Source organism: Rutilus rutilus (genome assembly GCF_951802725.1).
Source record: "Rutilus rutilus genome assembly, chromosome: 14".
Lineage (NCBI taxonomy): Eukaryota > Metazoa > Chordata > Actinopteri > Cypriniformes > Leuciscidae > Rutilus > Rutilus rutilus.
The window spans coordinates 25152764-25169666 of NC_140219.1; the positions used below are offsets into that span (position 1 = coordinate 25152764).

At 37.6% G+C, this 16903-nt stretch overlaps 1 protein-coding gene across 3 annotated transcripts in view; it reads right to left on the reverse strand.

Annotated features, from left to right (window-relative positions):
- Positions 1 to 16903, reverse strand: part of gabrb2a (gamma-aminobutyric acid type A receptor subunit beta2a) — a 44028-nt gene that overhangs the window by 18337 nt on the left and 8788 nt on the right. For all 3 annotated transcript variants that reach the window (XM_084431174.1, XM_084431172.1, XM_084431173.1), the window contains exon 4: positions 7235 to 7455. In XM_084431174.1, the coding sequence (XP_084287300.1) occupies positions 7235 to 7455 (221 nt within the window). The remainder of the gene's footprint in view (positions 1 to 7234; positions 7456 to 16903) is intronic.

Sequence of the window (16903 nt, forward strand, 5' to 3'; positions counted from 1 at the left end):
TCTGGAGATTCCTAGTGCACCAGTCGGCAATCGCAATTCCACAGGAAGCGCGGTGGAAGTACTGGGAGCTCTGGGAAATCAGGAAATTAGGTCAAGATGGCAGAGGTAAAAATAACGGGCTATTTATAGGTTGCTACATCATCAGCAAAAAGTCTCTGTGCATTTCTGATGTCTAAAAGACGGATAGATTAGAGAGATATTGGTCCCTCTAGCTGATGAGGTTTGGTGTCTCTGGAAGTGTGTTGTTGGAAAGCTGTGAGAAGAGTTAGAGGTGGAGAGACACATGGAGCCTCGATGTCCCTCAAGTTGATCAGCCTCATGATAACTTCCTCTTTCTCTGTCTCTCTAATTTCTTCTATCTCTCGCTTAACATTGTTAACCCTTACTCAATCTCTCTCATCTCTGAACCCCTCTTTTATCTTCTCCGTCTCTTTCCATCTCCCGCCTTTCTTTCACTACATATATACAGTACGTCTCTTTTTCTCTGTGTTAGGGAAAACCATTGGCCGTTGTACCGGGGGAAACTATCTATTACAAACTAAATTTCATTAATCATAAATAAGCTAGAATGATGATGCTTATTCAGCACATGCTCAATTCGGTTTTCCATCCGTCTAAGAACAACTGATTATACACTACCGTTTAAAAGTTTGGGATTAGTGCATTTTTTTATTGTTTTTTGAAAGAAATTAACACTTTTATTCAGCAAGTATGCATTTAATTGATCAAGTGACATAATTCAGGGGTTTTCAAACTTTTTGTGTGTGTGGACCACTATTTGTAATCAAGAATTTTCACGGACCACCTCATAAAATATGTCTACACACAGTCCTACCTGAATTAATCCGCACATCAGTACAACAGGCTTGTTTAAAGAAAGTTTACTGCACACAACGGCTGCCACATATCGAATTTATTTATTTAGGCTACTCAAGCGCCCGAGGGCATAATCAGGTTCATTTGAACAACAGGCTTATTTCCATAGCAATGGAGTATGAAATCTATACAGTAATAAGAACACTTTGACATAGTCAACATTTCAAAACCCGATTTTAGGGGATTAGCCTATTCATCTTCAGAGTTTTACAAGTCCTCAAAAAGTAGGCTTGAGTTTGTCCACTTAACAGCACATCCGCAAAACATTTCAGAAACGCGAGATCAAGAAACGACCTGGAAATGAAAATAATAACAGGCCTTATTCATTCTATTTATAAACATTTCGTTTCATATAAACTGCCTATAGAGGTAATATCCAACCGATCCATGTTGTGGTTCTAACGGCACTGAACTTGAATGTCACGGCCAAGCGCCATGCACTAACCTATTTTAGTAATCACACAATAACATGACAATTTAATTTAAATTTTATATCAATATAGGCCTACATATTCTTTTTACTTTTTATTTTCTTATGGAAATTTCCTGGTAAAATGAAGGTAAATTATTTAGAAAAATATTATTTTATATTTTATTTTGCCTTTCCACGGACCACCTGCAGTACCCTCACGGACCACTAGTGGTCCGCGGACCACAGTTTGGCAATGGCTGACATAATAGACATTTTCAAATAAATGCTGTTCTTTTGAACTTTCTATTCATCAAACAATCCTGAAGAAATGGTTTCCACAAAAATATCAAGCAACAACTGTTTTCAACATTGATAATAAAAAAATATATATATTTCTTGATCAGCAAATCATCATATTAGAATGATTTCTGGAAGATCATGTGACAGTGAAGACTGGAGTAACGATGCTGAACATTCACAATTACTTTTGAATATATATTACAATAGAAAACGGTTATTTTAAATTGTACAAATATTTCACAATATTACTGTTTTTACATCAAATAAATTCAGCCTTGGTGAGCATAAGAGACTTCTAACAAAAAAAAGACCAAACCCACAGTCGGTAGTGTGTATATATATAACATACTGTATATATATTTCATCTTGTTGTGTACTGTTCTTGACATGCTAGCTGATCAATATATTTTTGTAAACAGGTTTTAATTTTTTTATTCCCACTTAAACACACATTATTCAGACAGCTAAAATAAATAGTACCATACAAAGCAAATATATAAATGCATATTAAAGCAATGACATCATAACCTAGATGTGTGATCTTATGTGAAAGTAGTTATAATTTATCAAGTTATAATTGCCCCCCAACCACCCCAAATACTCTGGCTTCTTCTATTAAATCTGATATTATAAACTAGTCTTTCTCATTATAAGTCTATTAACTGTATACTGTACTTTTGCCAAAAATAGATGCTTACTTAACTAAAAGACCATAGGTGTATTTGTAGTAGTCTGTGAGTTGGGAAGAAAAACTTAAAAATAGATTTTGCTCTCAGTCTCTCTTTCTCATCTCTCAGTTCTCGGCTCTCCCTCTCTCAGTGACCTGCTGCTTACTGGTTGATTTGTATCTGGCTGAAGAGGGCTTGGCTCAATATATTAAGAGCAGAAGGAAGCTAGGCCTGACCCTCACCGGTTTAGTGCCGCTTAACGCCTCTGGCAGCTTGTATCAGCTTGAAAAGGGCCTGATGAATAAAAGTCGGAGCTGTTTACTCTATAGTGCCATTAGACTGCTACTTCCCTGCACTGAAACCCACCAACACTGTGGTCTTCTCCCCCGCATACATTCTTCACCAACACACTAGACTTCATGTATCCATCCATCTATCATGGCCGGGCTGCAGCACTACGGTTTCCCCGTGCAAAACACAGGTTCATGTAAGGGTTGGGTACAGACCCCAAGGCATCATGTGTACCTTTATTCCAAACGACCTTGTTTACTAAGGCCTGCGCTGCAACACACAACGCAGGGGTTCTGCCTAAATTACACTGAGGGTGGCAAGAGGACGCGCTGAAAACGCTGCAGTGAAAATCTTAGTCCCGAACTGGATCAAGGATTTCACACACTGAATTACTAGAATGTGATTTTCAAAAAGTGCAGTGAATGCTTGGATGGTGAAAAATGGTCTATAATATATATGACAATTGGTTGGAAAGGGATGGGCTGACAAATGAGAGGACTTGGTGACATCAGAGGCGGAGCACATTTTGATGAGAGATTAAAGACACATTTTTTTCTTTAGATAAATAATAATGTGCACATACTAACTAGGAATGTGACTTTAGAAAAAATTCCTGTAAAGCATAGCATTAGCAACGCCAAGGTCATGTGTGAAATTCCTAGGGAATGCATGAAGTAGGGGGATGCACAGATATGAACATTTTGGCCGATGCCGCTAACCAATAATTCTTTATATTTGAAAGCTGATAACCGATATATTGGTCGATAAAACCAAATCCAATTTTTGAGCCCCCGATAACAAAACCCAAAGTCTCACCATTTAAGCTGCACTGTGTAGGATTTTCTCCCATCTAGCGGTGAAATTGTATATGACTACCAACTGAATATTACTTTCTAGCCCCTCCCATTCCGAGGGCATTTTAACTCCTACGGTGGCCGCCGTAGTATTTCAAATCTGCCGGCAGTCGCGAGTAATCTCCCTCTCGCATTCGTCACGGTGCCACTGAGTGTCAAAACGCGAAAGGCGAAGCTTGAATTTCCAGGTATGTCCCTCTTTGTCTAATGTATTTTCAAGATGGATGCGCAACATGGCTGCCGCCATTCGAGCGACTCGCTCGTATGTATTCTAAATGGCAGATTCTACGCTTACGAGAATACTTAATTAGTTGGTTGAAGTGATTACACATTAATGAGAACGTATAATTGTGAAAGAACAAAGTGTTTTTTGCTAAAAATAAACTTAAAATATTACACAGTGTAGCTTTAAAAGCCATGTGTAGTGTCTAAGCTGAAGGAAATAATCCATTATTTATCATTAAACATATATATTTATCATTAACATAAAAAATGGTGGCCGATATATCATGCATTCCCAGCGTGAAGTGATAAAATGTATACCTTCAAAGCATAATGTGCCAAATGCAACCAAAATTTTTTTTCAATAGGGTCAATTTAGAGTTCATGTTGAATTTAACCACTGAAGATATGTTTTTAAACATAAATTTAATTTGCAGAAGCTTTTCTTATAGTGAAAAGCAAAGAAGGCAAGTGTCACATGAAGATCAGAGTATTTACTTTTATATATTTTATAATATATTTAATATATATTTCTTTGGTGATCCTGCTAAGCCACTATTGACAGAATCGGACATAAAGTGCAAGAGAAGGACGTGGTATTGAATTCTGCAGAAAGTTCAGCAATTTTCCTTTCAGTGCTGCCTGTCCTATCTGAGTTTTCCTGCTGCATTGGTATTCACCCACCTTTACACAGAAAGACAGCACAGGAATGTGTGATTACACACAAAATAAATTATTGCTGGATATAAATAGAAGCTGTCCTATTCTGCCCTTAGACATCTTCAAGTCTCTGGAAAAAAAAATAACACCAGCCGATGCACTTCACCTCCATATAATAGGCAACCTTTCTGTAAATGAGAATTAATGATCATGTCTCCATTTTATTGTGTGGCTCATCCACTGTAAATGAGATGGTAAACAGAACACCTCTTCTTCTCTCAGTCACCATGTGTAGTCATTTAGATTTGCTTAAGTCCATTATATCCCAAATTAGTCGATTGCATTTAGACAGAAGTGGCCCTAACTGCGCTGGAACGCTTCTTAATTGGGCCTAGTACATAGACTTGCTGAACACCTCATATTGTTTGTATACTGAGTTATGTTGTGCTCCAAAAACGCTGTGAATGTGACACATCGCAACACAATAAGCCAATAACTTCTAAAACTCTACTTGCAATGTTAGTTTAAAGCTGCATTCAGTAACTTCGGGATTTCTTCGCTGTATTCTCACTTTTTGCTCGCAGGTTTCTCTCTAGAGCTCCCCCCACAGCTTTGGAATAGAAATTTGACAACACTGTTGTAAAAACTCGTAGGCGATTCTCAGACACCAGAGGCTAGTAGATCAACGACATCAAAGCAGATGGGACATTCTTTAAAACGTCTTCTTCCTTCGGGTTCGAACAGCGTGAGGGAGCGCAATAATGACGGCATTTTAGCAGATTTCTTTTGGCCGTAAAGCATGTCTTTACATCGCGAGACCTGATATCACGCGAGACCGGCCCGCCGCCCCAAAGTTGCAAGTGCGTATTTTCCGCTCACGGGCACCAGGGGGGTGCGAAACGACCACCATTCAACCCGAAATAAGTAATATAACCATTCCAATGACTCCGAAGCTGTTCAGTTAAGGTAAAAAAAGTTACTTAGTTCACCTTTAATTCAGACAGAAGTCATTACTAACACTTTACTTGAGGCCTTTATGTATAATACATTATAATATATGTATAATGCATTAATTATGCCTTGTAATGCACCATATAATGCATTGTATAATCTCATGAATAATTGTAACCACATTTATAATACATTATAACACTTATCTACTCAATCTTGCATCTTTGGAAAGTATAATGCATTAAAACACATGACAAACACCCAATTTCAGGTGCAACAAGGAATCTGCTAATATTATAAAGTATTTTAACTTTGGTTACAATTATTTATGAAAAGATATAATGCATTATAAATGTACATTATGAATACCTTTATATTGCATTATACATGAAGTTAAGTTTGAAGTTAAGTGTTACCAAGTCATTGTGTTTACATTTCAATGAACGAGTTTAGTCTCAGCCTAAGATAGCACTGACTGTTTTACATACATTCCACACAAAAGCAGAAAGCATATTCTCAGGAGTAAAGGCATACGGTCTTTTTATTGGTTCGTATGGAAACAAAGTAGTGTTTAAAAAAGGTACTAGGAGTTTACTATAAAGGTACTGTATGTTTTTGAGAAAGAACTAATGACTGAATTGAACAATGATCAGAGTTTTGTTTGAGGCATCCAGTAGCAAGGAAAATAGATACATAAAATACATATCACTTTGGGTTTTTTTGTGTCTAAGCAGGTGATTCATGGCCAGAATAAACAGCTATGTGAATCAGTAGCTCAAGAAAAAATTTATTTTCTTGTTTTTTTTTTACAGGCTCCAAACAATAACAAATTAAATATATGAAACTAAATGAATATGAAAATGTCTAAGGCATAGAAAATGTTTTGACATTAGCCCATTAAAAAAAGGACAACACAGACTGTTAAGCTGTAAAATGATTCAGTTGTTGTATTATGACTTGGAAATTGTATTCAAGCCTGTGTATTTTCATCTCTTGGTCGGTGTCTGCATTATTGGTTGAAGTCTTTTAGGAGCAAGATAATCAGATCTACCTGCCTGTGCTAAATTTTCAGACTGGGCTCTCACAGACAGTTATAGAAGGGCACTGTTATTTTCTTCTTCTCCTGGTAATTGAGGAACATGCTTTGGCAGGCTTAGTGGAGCAGGGCACCTAGACGGACAACACACCCCCACTCACCACAAACACACACTCACAAACGCATTTACAAACCCAAAGAACCCCATCTTCCAACACTCTTTTATGTCAAACTGCAACAGAGCACAGATTCTCACTAAATTTCAAATGTCACAAAAGAGAACGCTCTATTACTGCCTCCACAACACATGCTCACACACACACACACACACACAGACACACTCATGTGGCCGCAGCCGGCGCTGTCTCACATACGAAAGTCTCCATTGACAAAGCAGCGCGCTGGCAGTCCCAGCAGCAATGTTCTGCGGGCCAGGTCACGGCACTCTCACACATTCCCATCAATGTTTCATCATGTGCATTTAGTGTTTCTGCACGCATTTTCCCTTTTGGGTTATGTAAAAAAAAAAAAGCTTATGTAATTGGGCACTTACATAATGAAGCGTTATAAATTATATTTATTGATTTTGCTAGCTTAATAAGAGTGAATTATCTGCTGCAATGCAGATTTTTAATTTTTAAGCACTCTTCTGATAAGGACGCTGCTGTCAGGCTAAGGAACAGAAAGCACAATATGCAGCTTTGGAATTAGCAACAACAATTTCATCCCTTCTAAACATAGACACCGATGTTGAGTCATTTACACCGGCATAATGCAATCAGCAGCGAGAGAAAATAAAAACAGGCCTCAGAACATGTCGTGAGCGCGTTATGTGGGTGGATTGCAAATAGTTTGCACCAGCGCTCGGATAGAATTATGAGAGGAGTTAAACGACCTCTGCCGAACGTGATCACCGGTCAGCTTCGGTCGATAACGACAATGAAAATGACCTCAATGGACGTACCTTAATCCGTACAGCACGGTGCCATCGGGGTGCAGGCGTATCATTCGGTTCTTGACTGTCACTCCGTGAACGAAGGATTTCTTATCGTTGAGGAAGTAGGTGTCGGGCACCCAGAGCTGGTCAGCGACGCGGTTATCCAAGGTTAGATTCAGAGGGATCTCGGTGTAAGACAAGCGCTTGTCTCGCCAAGCTTGCTGGAAATACATGGTCAGAGTGTAGTCCTACAAATAAGAGGAAAATGAGGATAATTAGGAAAAGAAGAGATCATGAAGACTATTGGGAAAATACAAGATTTAAAAAGTCTACTTTATGCATTTGGGTTTTAATGTCATGTTCAAATGGATGTTTACACAGTTTCCAGGTTAAGTGAATCAACAGGCAACCAACACTATCATATTTTTGTATGTTTTACATCAATATTCAATATTAATAAGGCTGACGTTAATATTTCAAACCACACTGTAATTAATATGTACGTATTTAATATTAATATTTAAAACCACAATGTAAAAAGTGGTAACCTGCAAATGTTACTTAAAGGAGCCTCTTATTCTGACCAAGGCTGCATTCATTTGGTCAAAAATTCAGTAAAAGCAGTAATATTGTGAAATACTATTACACCTTCAAATTTTCAATTTTTCTACATATAAAAATGTTTTTAAATCATTATAATATGTGACTCTGGATCACAAAACCAGTCACATGTTGCACGGGTATATTTGTGGCAATAGCCAACAATACATTGTGTGGGTCAAAATGATAGATTTTTCTTTTTTGCCAAAAATCATTAGGATATTAAGTAAAGATCATGTTCCATGAAGATATTTAGTAAATTTCCTACCGTAAATATATAAAACATTTATTTTTGTGAGTGAATGCAGCACAATCGCGAACATAACTGTAGAACTTTTAAGGCGATTTTCTCAATGTTTCGATTTTTTTGCACCCTCAGATTCCAGATTTTCAAATAGTTGTATCTCGGCCAATATTGTCATATCCTTAAACCATACATCAATGGAAATTTATTCAGCTTTCAGATGATGTATAAATCTCAATTTCAAAAAATTGACCCATGTGACTGGTTTTGTGGTCCAGGGTCACATATGTTGAACTCAAGAAACATTCTGTATTATTATTTATCAATGTTGAAAACGATTTGTCTGCTTAATATTATTGTGGAAACAGTAACACAATTCTTTTTTTTGATGAATAGAAAGTTTAAAAGAACAGCATTTATCTGAAATAGAAATGTTTTGTAACATGTCACTTTTGATCAGTTTAATGTGTCCTTGCATAAGTAAAAAAAAAAGTACAAGTATGAATGTCTTTAAGAAAAAAAAAATCTTACCGACCCCAAACCTTTTAATAGCAGTGTAGGTTGATAATATTTTTTTATTTGAATTCATTCATTTAGATGTTACCACATGAAGCATATTATGACGTTTTTGATCACAAGTCTCATCAAGTTGCCTATAAAATAATAACTTCAATAGTACAGTAACAAGAACATTTATTATCTATTTCATTAGTTACTACTAACTGTTGTTAAGCTGTTTTTATTAGCAGTCTCCTTCTTTCAGATCATTAGTCAACAAATTCTCGGTAAACACCGCAGATGGTGGCAGGCACGCAGATGCACCTTTTAATTTAACTCAGCTGAGTGCTCGCTAAAACTGCCTCAGTCACAAATCACTTTGCGTTTCAAGTCATTACAAGTTCGTTCCGATTTGGATGTGACCAAAAGTGATGATGTCCGAGTGTGAGTTGTTTACTCTGTAATTAGCCCATCCATTTTCACCAGTTTGACACATTCAGGCCGATTTTTTGACTGGCTGCAATCACGATAGGCTGGCATTTTCGCATCGACAGTGTAATCAGCCAATCACAGCGAAGCGTCAGCTGTTTGTTTATTTTTAAAAAACAGCTTTACACACTATTTGAGCTTATACTTTGTAATGTTTCTCGTTTTAATTCTGTACAGTCGATCATTTTCTCATCCGAACTGTTTTTGAGCAGGCACTTATCCCATGCCTCCTGGGATTAAAAGCCCCCTGATTTTATCTTGGGTTTGTTTTGGGAGTGCTTTGGATGTGTTTATCAGCGTGGCCAGAGGATGAGGGGGCAGTGGGCTGGCTGAACGGTGGCAGGCAGTTTCTAGCCCCATATTTATCTCTCCGTGCTTCTCCAGCAGTGACCTGTGAGGGAACTCTTAAAACCGGCAATCGTCTTCTGCCAAAAATAACCAGCACACTTGATAAAGTTACTCTCAGGCATTAAAGGACAAACCCTCCCTCTGATTCAAAAGCCGCTGGAAGAACCAGCTGTGACTCACACTGTCCTGCGTGTGCACTTTCAAAGAGCCACTTCAGCATGAGCAAACACACGCTAAACACACCTGCACACACACACGCCCCAATTCCCCATGACATATCCCGTACGCATACACACCGCCCGGCAGTAGCTGTTTGGATTTAAATAGGCAAATGCTTATGCAATGCTTCATGCATGTTAAATGTTTGGCAACAGCTACATCACAACATTTATTTCCATCAAGAGGTGCATCAAATTTTTGGTCCAGATCTTGTACTGACAATGCAAGAGTCCAGCGCTCTGTAAAGTCTCCTCCAGCACATCCCAAAGACTTTCACTGAATTTAACGTCTGGACTCAGAGGAGACGATTCATGTGTGAAAATGATTCTTCATGATCCCTCCCAACCATTCTTTCACAATTTGAGCCTGATGAATCTTGACATTGCCATCCTGGAATATGGCCATGATGTGTCTTCCTAACATGGAGTGTGTAGCTTTTCATTTCTTAAACAACCATCAGTTAGAGTTAGAAGAACTGTTGGCAAACATATAACATGCTAGAAACATAATAATCACTACAATTATGATCCAATCACAGACTCTTAAGCATTTGCCTATTTAAAACAAACAGTGACCTTTTATTTGGCAGGGCAGTGTATAATACCACTACTTCACTACTTGCACAACATTTCTGTTCCTAATTTTTGGTATTTTCTGGAAATTATGCTTTGTCACAATATTAATGTGTGTAATGTTGCTGTTTGAGAATGACAAAGGTTTGCAAAGTTACAAAGTCACTCCAAAGGGAGTTATTCTCTATATCAGTGCGCACTGTTTCTGAACTCCCTGAAACGCCTCGATTGTGGTCTTGAGTTTTCTTCCAGGAACGAACACGTCACTGTATTCCTCATTTAAATAATTCCAGCCCAAGGCACATGCAAAATAAAGGGGTGGTTGAGTTGAGTTAGTAATGTTGAAACTGGTGGTTATTATGGAGCGACATTTCCAAAACACGCTCAAAGCGGTCAACAAATCACAAGCCGACCAATCAGAGCACATTGCGCTTGTCGTAAGGATGGGTTTCAGAGAAAGAAACTAAACAGAGTGTTACTGACAGACTGGGAAGAGAGGTGCTGCAACAATGTCTAATATCTGAAAAGAATGTGTTTTTTTCAATGTTCAAGCATAAAAAAACAAAATCAAAACCTCAAAACCAAAATCAAGGCTCGGAAATAGGGCCTAATATGGCCTCTTTAAAAAAAAAAAATCCTTTATGGAACTTTTCTGATAAGAAAATCCAAATTATACTGATAAGAATCCAAATTATTGATGATAAAGATATGACTACATAAAACTTGGAATGAGCATGCAGATGGTCCATAGTCAGTGGTAGCTCGGCTCACATAATTCCCTCCGATCTTTAGCATCTGTCATTATGCATAGAGTGTGTTAAAGCCGGTGCTGAGCATCTACACTGCAGGTTTCCCTCAGGAGAAGCAGCTGATGCCTTGGGCGACAGAGTCACTTTAGCCACCTCAAACCCTTAGAGAGATAGTTCACTCATAAATGAACATTTTTACTCGCTCTCATGTGCTTCCCAACCCAATAGACTCTATATAAAGACTCTCAATAGTCTTTCTTGTGTGGAACATCACAGATGATATTTGAGAAATGTGTTTTTTAGTACATTCAATTCAAAGTCAAAGCGTACAAAAAATGTTTTGCTACCAACCGTTTTCAAAAAACTTATTTCGTGTCCCGCAGAAGGAAGAATGTCTCACAGTTTCGGACTGACATAAGGGTGAGCAAATTATTATAGAATGTTCATTTTTGGTGAACTATCCCTTACTGAGACATTCTATTAATAAATTCCACAGATAAATGTGTTACAATGCATTATTTACGCTCATGTCGTTTCAAACCTGTTTCACTTAAGGTGCATTCCATTCGACCGTAAATGCTCTGCGAAGTGGATTTCACAGGGTTTTCCGTCATCTTAAGTAAGATTGCAACGCCATAGAGAATTAGGGAACATCGAAACGTCACGTCACAGGAAATTTACACACCAGTAATTGCACATCATTCCAGCACTTGAAGTTTGACTAAAATAAACGCAGTAAAAATGATTTGAGGCTTCAGCATTTTTATTGAGTTTAATTAGTCCCAGGTGTGGTTTGTACACGGTTGTTTGCGGGTATAAAGTGTGCCAGATGTGACAGTTACAATCCAACTATTATGATTACAGTTATATAAGGGGAAAAAACACATTTAATATATCGTAATTATGTTTATTCTCATTGCAAGAGACATTTATCACTCCGTTTAGCATTTACAAATATGACAATTTATTAAGTATACTAATAATAACTTAAAGGGATAGTTCACCCAAAAATGAAAATTCTGTCATCATTTACTCACCCTCAAGTTGTTCCAAACCTGTATGAGTTTCTTTGTTCTGCTGCACACAAAGGAAGATATTTGGAAGAATGTTTGTAATCAACAGATCTCGGTCCCCATTGACTACCATAGTAGGAAAAAAATATACTATGGTAGTCAATGGGGACCGAGATCTGTTTGGTCACAAACATTCTTCCAAATATCTTCCTTTGTGTTCAGCAGAACAAAGAAACTCATACAGGTTTGGAACAACTTGAGGGTGAGTAAATGATGACAGAATTTTCATTTTTGGGTGAACTATCCCTTTAATATTTATATAAATACACATGTATGTGTTACATATTAAATGAAAGTATGGTCATTTATATTACATTTATTTGCAGAAGTATATTATGTTATCATGCCTCAAACTTCTCTAATATGTGCACTCAATTGGTGTTTGATGGGTGTTTCAAATGAACACATTTTGTAAAGTGAACAGGAACCCCGTCACTCGGAACGCAGCTTTATATTCCTTTGTGCAAAACAAAAAGAGGCATTTTGAAGAATATTTATGCTGCTCTCAAATACAAGTGAATGGGAACCAGCATCTTTCAAAACACCGTAAAAGCACCATAGGCCCTGTTTACACCTGGTATTAAGAAACGTTTTCGTCAACGCGATCACAAGCTTTTGAGCTTGTCCACTTTCGATCACTTCCAGAGGTAGTCGAAAACGCATTCAACCGGATTGCTTTCATTGTATAAACATGTGGTCATGTGGTCGAATGTGTGAACAGCCACGTCTACTCTCTGACTACTGACCTAATGCGTAAACATTAGTTGGGAATCATGCTAGCCGGACGGCATTTAAACTTTGGCGGCTGAAGACCCAAGTTTGGTTTGAAGATGAAAAACATACCAAGCACAATGTTCTCTCACCATTCCTGATTTCTAACACACACTCGCAGCGTTCGACGGAGTCTCGTGGCTGTCAGAGCAGAAACGAAAGCTGCTGCTCTCTGTGTGTTTGCATCGTCTCCTTTCGTGTTCATATGTAAATTGAGCGAGCTTTTTTCATCCATTTGATCAAAAGATCTGAAAAAGCCCTACATTTACCCACCCATAGACCCTCCCCTCGAAGAAATCAGGACAGAAGTGATTAAAACACCAGGTGTAAACAGGAAAGTGACTCCCTCGTCTACTTGTGATCCGATTGACCAAAACACATCTTAATGAACCATAAAAGTGATCTTGTGCCCTATATTTCACATCTTGAGAAGTCAAACAATAGCTTTGTGTGAGGTAAAGACCATGAAATATACATTTCACGTATATTTCATGGTTACAACAAGCCAAATTTGAATATGAACAATATTCAAATCGCATTAATGAGGTAAATTTGAGTCTCTTCCTAAAAAAAAAACAAAAAAACATCACATTTCAGAAGACGTGAAATACAGTACCCAAGATGTATGGACAATTTTATATTTGGAACTTGACAAACCCAGTCATGAGCAACATGAACATTCTGCTAAAAACTCCTTTGTTTTCCATGGAAGGAAGATCACTCATGTTTGAAACAGCATAAGGGTGAGGGTATTATCAACAGAATTGTATTTTTGGATAAACTATCCTTTTAAGAAACAATGAAGATTTGTGCTATGCATGAAGATATGTTTTGATGATATTTATGCCTATTGGTATTCCGCCATTCTGAGCTTTTTCATCCTACCTATGGTGTTCCAGTTGAGTAATGAAATACAATAAAACAGGAGTGCATATAGCATATGTGAATGTTTTACAGTTATAAATCATATGGGGGGGGAACGGCAGAAAAATGGATTAACATTTTGAGGAAAGAGGTTAAATATACAGTTTTTTCCCGAGCGAAGTGTGGATGCCAGGGTACAGAATATGGAACACCTGGGCTTGGAACTTTCCTCTTGGCTTCAGTGCCAAATGTGAGCATAATTACTATGGTCACAGATGGTAGCAGATGCCTCTTTGGGCTCTGTTTACTCTTCTTTGACATCAATAGATCTCAAACCGAGACGCAAACACACAGCTTCTACGAGCTCACATGCAACCGAGTGGATTTTTCCCTCTCTGCTAAAAGAATCAGGCATGAAGATAGAAGTGCAGTGCATTGGGACATTGATATATAATGGATTTTAGAGACATGAACATTTAATATCTGTTGTGGTTTTTTTTTTACCAAAAATGAAAATTCTATCATTTTACATGATATCATATGGTAAAATATTAAAGCATGTAGCTATTCTTTTCTAATCGATTACAATGCAATAGGATCTGAAGCTTTCAAGTTTGAGAAGCACCATAAAGGCAAGGTGTGACCATTCAATTATTCAAAATGTATCCTTTTGTGTTCCGCAGACAAATGAGGTGAGTAAAAAAAAAAAGACAGAATATTAATATTTAAGTGAACTAAATAATTTTGAGAAGCAGAGAGCAAAAAAAGCCTCTGTTAGGTTGTGATGTTTAATCATCGTTAACAGAGCTGAAATTTGCAAGTGCAAATTAATTTAATCAAGGGCGTCTCTAAATCTGCAGCATAAATGTACTAATTAAGGGCGCATTGGTTATGAATTCTTTATGTGACATGGAAAATCATCAAGTAAAGAAGTCTCAGACATAAGAAAAAGCTGTCTTTGTATTCAATAAAACTATTCTAAAGTCACTGGATCAAATAGGATCTGCCTTCAGTTTAACTCTCGTAGCCCCCCATTTCAAAAACACCAAACCAGGGCTCAACAATAAGGATAAAAAATAAAACATGATTTGTTTCAGTTGGGTCAATGAAAAATGTTGGCAGAGCATGCAAAGCAAAACCATGAACGACTAGGCCAGCAGAAAAAAAAAAAAAATCCTTATTGTTGATCCTTGCCATAGCATTATTTACAGCAGAGCACTGCAAATCTGCGAAACAACCTTATGTAAGATAAAGTGAGGCATGCCAGCTCTTCAGATGGATACCCAGATCGATAGATCATATTGAGATTGTGACAGAATGACACAACGTCATTTGTCGGGTCTCTCCCACTGAGCTGACACTGAAGCAGAGGCTGCTGGGAGTTCTCCATTAAGCCTGTCACAACCCAAATCCAACACTCATCACGTTCAGAAGACATCCGTCTCCACTGCACAGAACCCATTTAAAAACAGAAGTCATGCAAAATTAACATCAAGCAAAACATGATTCACTTTTTTTTCCCAAGAATATGGAAGGAACTGAAAGTTTTTCTTTCCCCACACAAATAGTCAGTGAAAGGAGGTGCTTAGAAAACATTGGTCTTCCACCTCAGGATGTCAAACTGAATATTATATGAACAGTTTATTGTTTTCCATTTTTATTTGATATGAGGCTTGTAATTTCTGTACCCCTGTTGCAAGCCAAAGTTTGAGAAGTTTAAAATCATGATTTGTGCAACTTTTACAGTTAAATATTAAATAAACATCCAAATTAAATGGACAAAATATAAAGAATGTAAAATATATGCACACATGGTTGCTAATTTAAATGAAAGTCTCCCTATTATGCTTTTTCATGTAGCTGTTTGTGAGGAATATAGCTGTTTGTGTGCAAAGTATCAAATATCAAAGTGCATGATAAATAGAGATATTGTCTTATTGTCGATTCTGAAAAGAGTCATCAGTAATTCCAGTCTTACTTCCTGCTCGAAACCTACGTAGGTTTGTAACAAATTCGCATAATGCCAAACTACGGTCTTCACTGCAGGCTGCCCGTGAACAATGTACTTTGACCCTCAAACTCTGTAGTTGTAGCCGAGGACTGGAAGAGTTTGGTTCGTGTTGTCGACGTGTTGAGAAGACGCTGTTTTCTGCATCGCGAAAGCAAATCCACTTTGCATGCACTTCCAAAGGATAAGGACTCGTGCTGGAACTGATACGGTAAAATCGACTCCATCGTTAATATTCGTATCACTGTGTATGAAGCGCTAAGGAAAAACCAGAGCTGAACTTCAGATACAGTAATGAGCATTTCATTTCTGACATGCGCTGTAAGTGGTTGCCCAATCACAACAGGCTGGACCATCTGACCAATCAGAGCAGAGTAGACCAATCACAACAGGCTGGACCATCTGACCAATGAGAGCAGAGTAGACCAATCACAACAGACTGGACCATCTGACCAATGAGAGCAGAGTAGACCAATCACAACAGACTGGGCCATCTGACCAATCAGAGCAGAGTAGACCAATCACAACTGATTGGACCATCTGACCAATCAGAACAGAGTAGGCTCTCGGAAAAGAGGGGTTTAGGAGACTGAATCCTTTATCGAATCGTTTCAGACACTGTGAGAAAAGAGCGGGTGCTGCAATGTATATTATGAGAAAATTCAAGTGTTTTTTAACCTTGGATGCATGTAAACCTATTGTAGGAGTCCAAAACAAAATTAGGAACCTTTAAAATTGCATAATAAGTCACTCATTAGTAGCTAGCTAGTTTGGGAACAAATGTTTTTTTTAGTAGCTATTGATAAACTTTATTTTAAATGCAAGAGAAATATGTATTTGACATTTTTTTCTTACAATTACTTGCATAACAGTGTGCAATTGTCAAGCCTGATGAATGCTCTCAACATTACAATCTGTGAAGAAATAGAGAAAATAGAATGAGATTTTGTCCTCCCATCATGATGTAAACATGATCCAAACCGTGTAATTTTTTGGGTGCCACAATTTTAAGGAAAGTTACATGGTTTGTAATGCAGGAAATTGGGTTGAGTACAAAATGTTTGTTTAAATCTAGCTGCTTTTCATTCTAGGCTCATTTTAAGTCATATGATTTAACATATCTAAATGTTCTCACGACAAAAAACATGGGATTTGTGCCTCTAATGCTTTGAATAAGTCATGTGGCACCAAAGTGTTTCTGTTCGTCCCTATCTGAGGAGAAGTACCAAATGAGCGCGTAAAGAGATTGTGATGGAAAATG